This window comes from Ceratina calcarata, unplaced genomic scaffold (genome assembly GCF_001652005.2).
Source record: "Ceratina calcarata isolate Rehan_Ccalc_2016 unplaced genomic scaffold, ASM165200v1 scaffold310.2, whole genome shotgun sequence".
Classification (NCBI taxonomy): domain Eukaryota; kingdom Metazoa; phylum Arthropoda; class Insecta; order Hymenoptera; family Apidae; genus Ceratina; species Ceratina calcarata.
Genome location: NW_017153562.1, coordinates 374,631 through 388,456, shown reverse-complemented (window position 1 = coordinate 388,456; position 13,826 = coordinate 374,631). Strand labels below are relative to the sequence as shown.

The window sequence follows — 13,826 nt, the reverse complement described above, 5'->3', positions numbered from 1 at the left end:
TTTCTACGGTACATAAACTTTTGGGATTGACTGTATAGCCAATACATCCTTAAACGAAAGACGAATACGACTGAGTTTCCGCGGTATAAATACGAATGACACGGGTACCGGGAAAGGAAGATACGAAGCACGTAAAAATAATTGACATACGCGATATATTTTTTTGTCGCTGCTTCAGCTTGCGTGTCGGAAGCGCTCGCATGCGAATCGTAACGATCCATGGAAGGTGTTTACGTCCATAAATTCTGCAGCCATTATCAAACGCCGAACAAGGCTATTACGCGGGATACGTACTTGGAATTCCATTGCTCGGTGAGCCTTGCGAGCGATGACATCATTCTCCAGTTTGGAAATTTATAATACACGAGTACGGCATACGTAATGATCGACGAAAGAGGGCAAGAGAAGAATTGAATCGGTTCCGCAGTTTGAGTCAGCGGACAACGATTTCGTTCGCGAAGTTGGTCACCGAGTTTCACGGTAATCGTTTGCGCCTTCGTACGTTCAATTAAATCCAATCGCAAATGATACTACACGTGATTATGCTACCAGTTTAAAATCGGCATAATAAGCAAAATACCGGGTCAGAGGTCGATGAACAGGATCGACGGATCTCGTACTTAAGCCTCACGGAGAGATGAGATCATTGCCAAAATTGGACTGTTATGAACGCTTTGCACGCGCTCGATCGAAGTCGATCGTAAGTGATCGCAGCTGACACGACGTACGCCAGATTCCAATTAAGCCTCGACGGTCACACCCATTTTATCGCGATCGTTCTCTCTTGGACATGCTCATCATCGAAACGCATTACCGAAAATCGATTCGGCCTGTTCGTAGAGAAAGAGTCGTTGACGAAGGGGTCGAGTGGTAAGAGATCGGAACGTATAGTGGTAGAATTTATGCCCGTGAAAGAGCTCCATTGACGATCGCGACCCTGCACCGAGAACTCTTTCTACGATTCTTTCCTTCGTCTCGTTACGTTGCGTCAGTTTTATTTATAACCGAATAACGCGAGAACCTTCCGACCTTCGCCTGGTTTCGAAGCGAAAGTACATACGCGACCGTGCCCCTTCCGCGAGGTGTGTAACTAGACTTCTCTCGAAACGCCGAAAGTTCACAGACCCTCGCTAAAGGTCAAATTATTCTTCCTACTCGATACGCCCACCGCGTCGTTATTTCATCTGGAGACACGAGTTTTACGCGAGAGGTAGACGAAAGAATACAGAGGAATAATATGCCTCTTCCTCTGTTAATCGAGAAATTGACTCATGGCTCGCCGTTACTCACCAAATCTTCGCGCGTGTCCATTGTGTACTCGCTGATGACACGCTCCTCCACGTCCTGCAGGATGCTGGATCGGTCAATCGCGTAAGAAGTTCGAATCGTTTCGGTGTCCTTCAAGTCTCGTATGTCCTTTACGTCGTGTGTCGCCACTGAAATTTCTATGGTATCTTTTATATCTTCCGCGTCGCGTTTGAACTCCGAAACTTTTGTCGTATCACGGACGTCCTCTTCGTCTTTTCTCATCGACATTTTCCTGACGTCCTTCGTATCTCGCGTATCCATTACGTCGTGTTTCACCACTGAGATCTCTGTGATATCTTTAGTGTCGCGCGCGTCCTTCGAGTCGCGTTTTACGATCGAGATTCTCGTGGCATCTTTCGGCATTGGAGAACCGCTCGGCTCGTCCCCAGGAGATTCCTTTCGTCCTGTTTTACGGCCCGGTTCCTTCTTCCGCTCCTGCGGTTTTTCGTACGTGAAGGATCCGTCCCAAGTCGAGGCACCTGGTTTCGTTGGTCTGACGGATCTGTCTGCCGGACTCTTCTCGGGACTCTTCGGTTTCTCAGGTTGTTTCTCAGGCCGTTTCTCGGCGGGTGACTCTTTTCTCTCGAATTTTACAGTCTTTTCATCGTCTCCGCGAACGATCGTTTCGGACACCTTCGACAAGTCCGACACTAACGTGTGTTCGAGTGTGGTTGAGGTACGGAATTCCGAGGTTTCTCTGGCAGTGTCCGAAAGAGTGATCGACTTTTCGGTGACGTGAGTCGACCGTTCGTCTTTCGGGTGCTCGCTGTCGTCTGTACGGATCGTGACACGTTTTTCAGTCGGTTTCTCATACACGAACGATCCGTCCCACGTAGACGCGCCCGGTTTCGATGGTCGAACGGATCTGTCCTTCTCAGGACCGCTGGATCTTTTTAGTTCCGGACCCTTCTTCTCTGGACTCTTCGGACTCTGCTTGATCGTCACGGGCTCTTTTACCGGGACTCCGTCACGTACGATCACGGTCTCTACGGAACTCGTGGAATGATCCATGCTCGAATCGGTATGACTTTCGTGCGTTGTCGCAGATTGCCGTAGGACGGTCGAGTCCGAGGTGCTCGATACCTGTCGATCACGAATGTCCAACGTGGTATCGCTGATATGCTCGCTGGATCTCTGTGGCATCTGGGCTGACTTGGGGCGCGGTTCATCGGCTTGTTGCGGCGATCTCTCCATGACGAAGGTCCCGTCCCAAGTCGACGAACCAGACTCGGTGAGCCTGCTACCTCTGATCTTCTCCGGACTTCCTGGTCTGCTGGACGGATGCACCGATCGCGAGTCGTAAACGGTCTCGTGAACCGACGTTAAACTCGAATCTCTGACGTCGGTGAAACTCTGCCGACTGGAGGAATGTTCGACCACGTAAGAAGTTGACGAGATCTCTGTTTCGTTAATCGAATTATCTTCGGATACGTCTCGAATAATGACGGTATCGGTCGGCCTTCGCGAGTCGACCTTTTTCTTACGTTCCGGGACTTGTTTCTCGTACACGAAACTACCGTCCCACGTTGACTGACCGAGTTTGTAACACCTCGACGTACCATCGCGTTTCGCCGGTTTCTCCGGGCTCGACGGTCTCCGAGGCGAACCGGAGTCCTCCTCGAAGATCGTTTCGGAGACGGACGATACTTTTTCCACGGTCGTCTTCTTCTCGTCGGTCGACGTCGCGTGTTCGACGACGTACGACGACGAACGGGACTCCGAAATATTTTGCTCTTCGGTAACGTCTTGCACCTCTACGGAGTCGTGCCGCTTCTCGCTCCTCCTGACGACCGTCTCGTCCGATCTCTGGCCACTGTCATAACCCTTTTCGTACACGAATCGGCCGTTCCACGCGGAATCTCCAGGTCGCGTGATTTTCCGAGTCGGAGACGTCCTGTCTCTCGGACCGTCTGTTCTGTCGATCGGTTTCCCATCGATACTACTTCGTACTTCTTCGGTGACGTCCCTACGTTCCTCCGATATGAATCTGGAAGAATCCGTAGCGCCCTGCACCATGTGGACCATGTTCGACGACTTCTTTTCGTAAGATCCATCCGTGCTCGTCACCCTCGAATCCGATCTCTGCGTCGACTCGATTACGTCGTCCGAACCGGCATGCCGGAACACGGAGGCGTCCGAAGCGTTTGTCTTCCTCGGTGGTGTCCTTTCCACGATGAACGTTCCATCCCACGCGGAATCTCCAGGCTTTGCGAAACGCGATCCCGTGCTCGTGATCCGTCTTTGGTCTTCCGAAAGATCGATTCTGTCGCTGGATGAGCGAGATTCGCGTTGGATGTTTCGATCGAAGACCTCGACGTTCGCATAGTCGCGAAACGTCGAAGACGATGTACGCTGGTCGACGAACGAGCTCTCAGAGATTTCAACGCTGGACGCGCTCTCCCGTTGGACGAACCGATCCAATTTCTCGTCTACGCCGACTCGAGAGGTTTCGGACTTTTTCTCTTTGCTCGGACTTTCTACGATGAATGTGCTGTCCCACGCGGGCCGTTCGTTGCGACGCGCGACGATCTCGCTCGTTACGCCCGTCCTTCCACCGCTCAGCGCAGCACTCTCACCGACTTTAACGTCGTCCGTAAATTTGACTCGACCCGCGTCTGGTAAAATCTTGGTCTCATCCTCCACGCTGCGACTCTGTGAAGCTGTCACCATTCCGTTGTCATCCATCTTCTCCCCCGATTCGTGGATTTTCGTGGTCTTCGCCACTGTCTGTCCACCGGTCGTTCTTTCTTCGCGAGTTTCCTCGCTGGCTTGTCTGCTCTCGTAGGATTTTGTCGACGTCTGAACTCGCGGATGATTCATGGTTCCGTTGGAGACCGTCGACGAATGATCGTGATGATCTCCGACGGACGAGGTCTCTACGACCATGCTGGAGGACGTCGATTTTTTCGACGTTTCCCCTTTTAAATCTTTTCGTAAGCCCTCGCGGAGTATTTCGTCTTGTTTCAAGGACTGCGACCGTTCCTCGGTCAGAAATTCTTGGGAACTCTTCCCACTTTTATACCTGGAAGTCTGACCCACGGTCCGTGGAGAAGTCTCGACGACCTCGAGCACGTTACCCATCGAATCCATGACTACTTCACGGCTCGCGCTGATCATTTCGACGACGCTGCTGCTGGATTCGCTCTCTACAACCTGTCTCGCCTCCTCGACGACGCTCGTCGACACCACTTCCACCGTCTCGACCACTCGGGTCGCGTCCGAAGAGGTCGAAGAAGTCGTAGCGACTTCTTTGCCTCTCCCACCCTTCTTTCTATTCGTCATTTTCGTTCACTCGTCTCATGCGAAGAGAAAAAATATCGGAACTAAACTCGCGCACTGTGATTGCCTCGAAAAAACAAACGAGTGACACTAGACTCCGAAACCGGGACGACAGCTCGACCGGCCGTCCGTTCACGAACGTTTCTACTCCTCGTCCTTGAGGTGTCAGAGTTCCGACAAGATTCTACTCGCGCTTCTCGTATCGGATCGCGTGTGTCTCGGTTGCCGTGATGCGTGAGAACTGTTGAACCGATGTTCACGGTTCGGTACCGCGAGTCGATGTGGCATCGGCGATGGCTCGCTGGCCCTAGTGACCACACGATACACCGTTCCTCTCCTTCGCTACCATTGCCACGTTCGTGCCTGGAGAACGCCGCGGATCCGACTCCCTACTTTTCTTACCCGCGTGTCGCCCCGCCGGCGTGGGACGTCGTTCTCTCTGCGTCGCGTATACGTGCACACACGATCCTCCTTACCTTACACCGTTCTCTCGTAGGTAGGAGCAAAGCTATACTCTTCGTCTCCTCCTTTCCCAAACCGGCTCGATTTGTCCTCGCCCCTCTTTGCCCACGCCGATCCTCTTTAAGGACGAGCTCCCGACCCTTTCGATTCGTTTTCGACTGCGTTTACGTCTAGACTCGAAGATACGACAGCGTTTTCGCGCGTAGATACGTCCGACCGAAGAGCGCACACGCTCTGGCTCGACGATATTGTATAATCGCCTACCTACATGTCTACGAATTCCTCGATTAATTCCTATCAGCTACTTCTGATTCGACCGCGTCGTCGCGATGATCTCCTGATCTCTAGTATTCGATACACTTTCGAAAGCGATTCATATTCTCGATTCAGTCTCTGTTATTACGCAACATTCTGCCCAAAGGCATTTTTTACATGTTTGTCTTACCGAAGATAAACACCGAGCGTCCTCGGTATTCAGTTTGCTCGGTAGTTACGTCCATAGATTTCAATTTGGCGACCAGTGGTCGACCAACTTCTTCCTCACTCAGATTTTACGGCCGGTTGGTCCCTCGCGTAAACGCACACCTCTGTTCCTACGCGTCGTAAAAATGCTGTATACGGTTCTCCGTTTTCACTCGAAACGCGAGATTCTTTTCGGCTACGGTTTCTTCCACGATAGAACCTTTCCATCGGTGGAGACGAGTTTCAGACGTAAATGCAATTTTACGTTTCTAAATATCACCGTGAATCAGTGTACAAACAGCTTTAAAGGCGAGAGAGTGAAAGAACGTGTTTATTCATACACATCGCCCGAACTTTGCTGAGCCGAAGTTTGGAAACAAACGGTATACAAGAATTAGAGAACAGCATAATATACTTATAAAGATTAGATACGCATCGTTCGCTTATAGTTTCCGAGCGATAACAAGTTTTAATTACGATTTAGTTACTCAATGATTTAGCACGTTTGAAATTTAACAAACGTTTACCATTATCTGTTCGATCCATATCGGCCCGTACTTCGAGCTCTGAGATCATCCGACTAATTAGGGTACACGCATAGATAGAAGTGTTTTTACATCGTTTGAGGAAAAAGAATCGGTGTCGCGAATAGAAATGACCAGATGGAGAGAGAGATCAGAACCGGTCCCTCGCGATGTCGCGATGTAAACCGGACGATGACGTGGACCGCGACCGGCGGCGCCGTTTCCCTCGAGGTGTCGAGCTGGCGCGCCGACGTCCAGTATTTTCACTGATCGCATCGTTGCAGCCGTGTGCGTGTCGTTAACGAGCTGACACAGCTGAAGGAATTATCACCGGGTAAACGTTGAAACCATACCGAGAACCCTCATCGGAGTAGTGCACTTTTAAAATTCTTCCCTTATCGCTCCTAATGTCAAATTCCGATCCTAGCTTCTAACGCGATTCGATGCGTTTAGTAAAAAAATTAGACGCACTGGAAATGCGAGGAACGAAATGAAACGTTCGAATGGCAAAACGAATCTCTGCCTAAATCGCATTCCCGTGAATTCTGCGGTCTGTCACGTCCCCGATGAGGTCTTCCGTGTAACGAAACGTATTCGTCACGGACGAGCTCACGCGAGATGAGTAAAGAACCGCAGGTGATGTAACAGGAAATGCGACGTACGAACGCTCGAAGGATCGGCACCTGCGTGAGTCTGATTCCACGATCACGGCCTTCAAAGCCGTTGCGAATGATCGTACGTTTAATATGATTGGTCTCATCGATCCGCATTGCGTTTCGCTCGTTCAACGACGGGCGGGCTTTGACTTTCCGTTCGTTTCCTCCGACTTCTCGCGTCGATACACGTTCGGCGTGCACTCGGGCACTAAAAGTCGTACGAGAATAGCAGTTTCGTGTCGGTCGATGAACTATTTTTATTTTAAACGGTGCGATTCCTGAACAGAAGATTCCTTGCGAAACCTTGGCAATCCCAGGGGTGCTCGTCTCGATGAGGAAACGCGTCCTCGACCGTACGTTTTTACTCGAGAAAAAAATCGGGGACACGGAGTGCATACGATCGATCCCGATCGGTTTCGATTAAGGAGCGAAAGTACCACGCCTGTCGCGACGCGGTTTTTTTCCCGTAAACAGCAGTTATCGTCGGTTCATCGCGTGGGCAGACACCGTGCAGGCGCTGTGCCACGGCGGATCGACTTCGGTGCCCCGTATTTGGTGAACGCGTCGGCTCACGTGGGCGAACCAGTGGCCGCGTCATCCGGGAACCGTCTTAGCAAAACGCATGCATTCTTCAGGGTAAACGGTCTCAGGATCGAACCGTGAATCGCGCTCGTCGAACGTCGCGTCGTTTGCCCGAGGAGAAGATCAGACGTGCTCGAAGTTCTCTAAGAATCCCTCGAACCTTCGGTCTTCGCGATGATTTTGTTCTTCGGGTTGAGTATCGATGAAACAATGCATGCAGCTGGTGATCGAGCCAACTCGTTGTCGACCAACGCGCTCGATCCGCTAGCAGGGTGAAAATTCTTGTAAACCCTCGTCTCTAAATTCGCGCGATCTATTCGCGTCTCACCGAGAAGGGCCCGATCGAATGCCAGCGGCTACTTACGTCGCGACGCATTAATTCGTTCTGTTACGTGCGAGGTGATCGAGATCGATTCTCACGGGCGCTTATGGTCAACGGGGTTACACGGGGGAAAAAAGATGAATCACACTGTCCTTTTCCACCTGTGCCTCCTCTCGGAGGAATCGAGAGCTCGCTCGACTCGAGAGACGGTACCGGCCAACTTCCTTTATAATGGATCGCGCCATAATGAACCACGGTACGGTGCGTTCTCTTATTAATTAATGTTAAAAGGGAAACTTTTGTAATTCCGCTTTTAAGACGAAGCTATGTACTCTGACCTCTGGCTGGGGCGCCGTTCCATCCTACCCGACGTCTTCGAAATTAACGCACTTGCGAATAATTAAAACTCTATCTTCCACGAGTTCCTCCCGAAAGTCTACTTTACAAATGTTCCAGAGCACCCGACATCTCGAACCTTCGTCAATCCCCCATAAAAAATGGAGTCGGTTCAATTCGACGAATGTGTATGGGACGTGTGCCGCGTTGATTCACGCAAAATAAAGCTGGCCGGATGTCTGGGCAACGGGAGTAAAAGGTCGAGAAGCGGAGGCGGCTGCCTCTCGTTGCGTTCGTGGCAATGCGTCCATAAGCGGAGATACGAATTTCACATGAGTCTGCGACAGGATGGTAGGGGGATGCTGCGATTGAATTTGCAGTCCGTGATGTCATGATCCGTTTTGCTTGGTCTCCTAGCGGGGTAAAGTCTCGGTCCTTAAATATTCGAGAGCGAAACCATTCTGTACTGACTGTACGCAAGCAGACGAGAAATCGCGTTTCTCCGTACGCGACCATGACACTAAATTACCAGCTTGCACAGCAGCGGTCATCGATCTGCATTTGCTCGCGACGCGATTCATCATCTTTTTCGTGTACTCGAGAGACCAGTCGGCCCAGACCCGATTCCGTATGCTAATTCTCTCTCGAAAATGGAACGACGCGAGAACGATTGATCGGGCCGTGTACGGCATTCGCTCGTACGCCTTCGCATCCTCCAAACGCCAAGTCGGAAAAAAAAACGCCAAGTTGACGCATTTGGCGATGCGATCTTGATATATTCACCCTTCTGGACGCTGTACAGGGATCGCGGTCCGACGCAGGCCGATGCGATTTAGGTCGATGCGTAAGACGAGAGCACGTGGCACGGAAAATCGTGGTATCGATGAGCGAGGAGGTCGCGACCACAAACCTATGTCTCGGGTCGATACGCCAGCATTGTGATCGGTCGCGTTCCGCAGGGCTGATAGTATTCGTCGATCGCTGATATCGGCATTTTTCGGGAAGGTATCGACTTGATGACCTACATGTCCCATGATCACGCGAGAGTTGGTCTCGCTTGGAATTTTATCGGGCATCGCACTCGTGCGAAAACACTTCTAAGTGGGTACGTTGTTGCTCGGGCACTGCAGATGCGGTTACCAGAGAGAGTATCGACGAAACAAGAGGAGGTGCATGAACGCAGACCGAAGGAATGCAGTTGGAACGTGAGCGATAGGGATAGACAAAGATCCGTCTGTCTGCTCGTGCGTACAGAGATCGATACCGATCTCTCAAGGTTCGATAAATATTACTATGTCCGGTTATGAGATGCACGAGATATTTCGTTTGAACATCCTTAATGGTGAACGATTAATTGCGTTGATCGCGATCGATGCTTCGCCGATTGATGGAGTCTTCGAAGAGAACGCTAAACCGAGGAAATCGCAGCACGCTGTCTCGCGAGCCTGAAAGCGGTGACCGGTGTTACACCGCTGTCAGTAAACGTCACTGTAGAAGTCACTGTCAGTACCGCTACGAAGATGTTCTTTTGAATCTAATTTAGTAGTAATCGTTCAGCTTAATTAAAATCGTGAAAGAGTACTTTCAGAAAGACGAATTAAAATCTGCGTTTGTCTCTTCCCGCGTACGAGTTGACTCGTCTTTCGAAACGAAGAAATTCTTCTTTATACGTTCAACTTAAATAAATACGTGAGTTTCAAAGGCGAAAGGATCGATTGACCGAGGGATTTAGTTAGACATACCTCTTCCATTAATATTTGAATGGTACGATCGTAACGAATTGGGAAGAGCGCTTACCTTCGATTATGCCCTTGCAGACAGTTTTCTAGGTAACGAGGTATCGATCATCGGCTCGGTCGCGGTCTCTTCATCGTCGACGAATTCCGCGGTCGCGGTACCGATCCTCGGTCGGAATGAAATAGAATCGCACATCGTCCATTTCCTCCGACGAAACCGAATCGTTTAATAATTCATATTCGGTAACGGCGAGACGCCGTTGCACCGACGTCGACGGTTCGCACTTCACAGATGCATCGCGACGTCTGACGTTCCCGCGCCTGTTGGCGTCGGGACGACGTCGGGCATCGTCATGACGACCGCGCATAACAACAACCGCGCGTATGCGCTTTGTTTCCCGCCTTGCGTCTGTCATTTCCAAAGAGACAGATAGACGGTTCGACGTTTTTAATTTCAACCTTGTGACTACGAATTCGATAGAAACAGTTGTAAGCGTTCTCTCGCGATTCGACGTCGGCCTACGCTCTCGTTTCGTTGCAGTCGAACCTTTTATTTTGATCGATTGGGATACGGGTAATATTTCTGGAAACCCCGTGAGATCACGAAGATGATTATCTTGGCCGATGGCAGCGATGAATTATCTGCGATCGTTGTATCGCATAGAAACATCAATGCTCCTAATAAGTTCGTCCATTTGTCATTCGTAGATTTTGCATTAGCCGGCAGTTTCGTACTTTGTACTCACTTATATATCTTGTTTGCGTTCTCACAGCTTATTCTAATTTTATGTTATGCTAATTATTCTGTCATTATTTCGCTTCCATGAGACGCAGCATCCAACGTTATAAAATACCATTAAAGCAAATGTTATAAATATATCTACATCAGCGATAAATATTGTTTGTGTTGCTAAAATCATGGTTTATCAATGCGCGAATTAATGTCTATTTTTAGCATACGAAACTACCGCTATCGGCAGAGATATGGTCGTTATCATTATTTATCATCGTTTTATTTCTACTTAAGAAAATCTATACTCTATTTATTAACGGATACAGTAAACGTATAAAATATACAGAAAAAGTGTATCTTTACAAAAGAAAGTAATCCTAATTACAAGTAATAGACCAACGTACAGATCGTTTCATAGATGGTGATGCCTAAGCCCATGAAATAAGCTAACGCTCTGTGCGGTTGCTTAGGGAAAATAGCGTACGACACTGTATGAGCGATTCTGGCCAGCACGAATGTCCTGATCAAAATCGTAGCTATCTTGACGGAAGGTCCTGTGGTCAGCCACAGGAACGTGACGATGTACCATATAGGAATGTTCTCCAAATCGTTCAAGTGTGCTCTGCGAACACGTTCCACGTCGGGATCATTGAGAGCAACTTTCGATCCTTTGAACCCCTTGGCATCTTCCGGATTGGCGAACACCTGTGACAAAGGTCAAGCGTTCGTTCGTTTCGTATTCGTCCCTCGAGTCAAAATAATAAAACGAAGGAAATCCGTACCTTGTTTTTATACCTCATGCGCGCAGTCAGACCTGCCATTGAGATCAATTTCACGGCGAGCACGCTACCCCAAAACGCGAACGTCTTGAACAGCTCCGGATCCATGAGGGTAGACATTTTATTAGATGTACGGAAATGTAAACAGCCTCTAAAGATCACAGTTGAGCAGCCGTGCCTCGTACCGACGTGTGTTCGGTTGGTCGAATCTTTCGGAATGTGAAAAGGTGCGTAGCTGCAATTGCTTATGTATCGCGAGAGCGTCCGTGTATATATATGTGTATACACGCGATACGTAACACGTGTGTGTGTGTAGTATAGAACAAATAACGGGAATGGATACCAAGAATAAAAAGTTCTAAGTCATCACACGTCGACAAATTTTCATCTGATTATTATTTGTCATAAAATAGCAAACGATTCTAACCCGTCACTTTAGTAGTCGCTAACAGCAATTTTCCATTTTCAATGGACGGATTTTAATTAAACGCCAAATAAATTAAATCTCTCAGAAATATAATTAGTCGTTTCAAAAAATAATAAAAATCGTTCTGTAAAATATTTTTAGTGACTAGTCACTATAAATACTCGTGACGTTGTGACTCGATCCTAGTGACATTCTAATTAAATTTCAATACTAACACTTTCACAATAGTAATTTTGATAAAACTTCGCTCAAATTGAAACTACAGATCCGGGAAATATAAATGAATCATTTATAAAAATGTAAATTCGTTTTTCTTCAGAATATTTCTGCTACGCGTGAAGTCAGGCGCGGACAGTCCAGACTCCAGCCAAAGGGAGAACACATACCTCACTACCATAGCTGTGAACGATTCAAATGATTCTTTGATCACAGATCGAATGGTGTAGCAGGTAGCAGGAATAAATTAGTCGTTGAAAAATAAATATTTTGATTTTATTTACCGAAGAATATGTTTACCAAAGAACATTACATTGTACATAAATTATATATATAATTATATATGCGACGCAATGAAATACGGTAATGCTGTAGGTGCTATAAAATATACATAAATATGAATAATTACAATTTTAACACGTACATGTACATACATAAGTATATGAATACATATACATAAGTGATTTGGTTTTCATTCGTTTTTTCCGATCTCTGATCGACGTTCAATGAAGCTTGTACATTACCGGGTATTCAAAAAAATTACTCTGACTCGATATTACGTTCAGTATGTTTTCTGGACTCAGGATTTCAATCCAGTAACCATCTGGATCTTTGATAAATGCGATTCCTTTCATTTTACCATCGTCAGGTTTCTTCACGAATTCCACGTCCAGCTCTTCGAATCTTTTACACGCTTTCTCTACGTCGGGCACCGTGATTCCGATATGTCCTGTGGATTCGATCGCAGGATTACAATTTCGATATTCTTACGTCTATCGATAAAGGAATATTATATATTACCAAATCCTCTCGGCTCGGTGTTCCCATTATGATACTTAGGATCCGGATCGGTCTCCGTTCCCCAGTTACTGAAAAACAAATAGATCGTACAGATTAATCTTCCTAGCCTAGCGATTTGTCGTTTAAGTGATCATTGAACGTACTGAGTCAGTTCTATAGTTGCTTTGCGACTGAACGTCCATTCGATGCTTTCCCTTTTATCGGAAGGTATGTCCTTCGCGTTCTCGTATCCCAGGAAGTACAACGAGAATTTCATTTCGGGAAAGTCAAGTTTCTGCAGCAACTGCATGCCCAGTACTTCTGTATAAAAGGGTAACGACTTCCTTGGATCTTTGATACGATACATCGTTTGCTGCATTATATAACCATTGGTCGCTGGATCAGGTTTCTTACAAAGCTCGCGCGCTTCAGAGTTAGTCAATCCTATGAGTTCACCCATCTGACAATGACAAGGAAAACATTTATTATACGTTTACATCGCGTTCCCATCTCTCATCTCCATCCGATCATTGATCCTCCCTTTCTCAAGTTTCTGCTTTGCGAAATAAAAATGTTATGGACAGAGTTGAAAAAAAATCTGCGCGTGAATCCACCAAATCCAACGTGTCGATATCTGTCAATTATCGATAGATCAAGATAAAAGAAATTAATAATCGAATCAATCCATTTTATTTTTGTTACATCGAGTGGTCGTAGATACAATGTACATAGGTAGCTTTCGAGGAAAAATACCCGAAAATATAATTTAATGAAATGGAGGGAAGACATCGATAGAAAATGCAAGTACGGCAGATTGTAGGCACTGGAAATTACTTGTGAATTTGACATTTATACCGATATGCACGCGATACATAGTGCATACAGAATGCATACACGTAGGTTAACAAGTAGAAATTGCGAGTTTCGTTGTTTCGTTACGATAACAGTATCGTACCAATGTATAACGACGGAGCAGTATCGCTGGCAAATTGTTCTATGTACGCGTACATTATTTTATCTATTGTTACGCATACGCCGATCGTTAAAACTTACCTTGCTGGAAGATAAATACGACGACGGCAACGATCGAGAGGGAGACAGACACTGGGTCAGTGATGGGATTTTTTGGCACTAGGTATCCACTAGAAGCCATGCAGTAATTTGTAGTGCGCATGACGCATGGGTCAAAAATCGCACGATGTGCCGATGTGCCGGGTTCCACGC

The 13,826-nt window shown here is 47.6% G+C and overlaps 3 protein-coding genes across 3 annotated transcripts in view; all 3 read right to left on the bottom strand.

The window, feature by feature from the left end:
* The window catches only part of Sdb (SAXO downstream of blistered), a 21,094-nt gene extending 14,924 nt beyond the window's left edge, over positions 1-6,170 (bottom strand). Inside the window, 1 exon segment of the mRNA XM_018023854.2 lies at positions 1,291-6,170. Within this exon segment, the coding sequence (XP_017879343.1) occupies positions 1,291-4,590 (3,300 nt within the window). The 5' untranslated portion in view covers positions 4,591-6,170.
* A 4,491-nt stretch (positions 6,171-10,661) lies between these two features.
* LOC108624413 (microsomal glutathione S-transferase 1) lies at positions 10,662-11,504 on the bottom strand. The gene is made up of 2 exons (XM_018023680.2): positions 11,183-11,504; positions 10,662-11,105 (listed from the first exon to the last, which is right to left on the bottom strand). The coding sequence occupies exons 1-2, from the start codon at positions 11,297-11,299 to the stop codon at positions 10,782-10,784; spliced, it is 441 nt and encodes a 146-aa protein (XP_017879169.1). The 5' UTR covers positions 11,300-11,504; the 3' UTR covers positions 10,662-10,781.
* An 804-nt stretch (positions 11,505-12,308) lies between these two features.
* Positions 12,309-13,754, bottom strand: Glo1 (Glyoxalase 1). The gene is made up of 4 exons (XM_018023683.2): positions 13,656-13,754; positions 12,767-13,062; positions 12,624-12,691; positions 12,309-12,552 (listed from the first exon to the last, which is right to left on the bottom strand). Exons 2-4 carry the CDS (start codon positions 13,060-13,062, stop codon positions 12,326-12,328), a joined length of 591 nt encoding a protein of 196 aa, XP_017879172.1. The 5' UTR covers positions 13,656-13,754; the 3' UTR covers positions 12,309-12,325.
* Between the last annotated feature and the right edge of the window lie 72 nt (positions 13,755-13,826).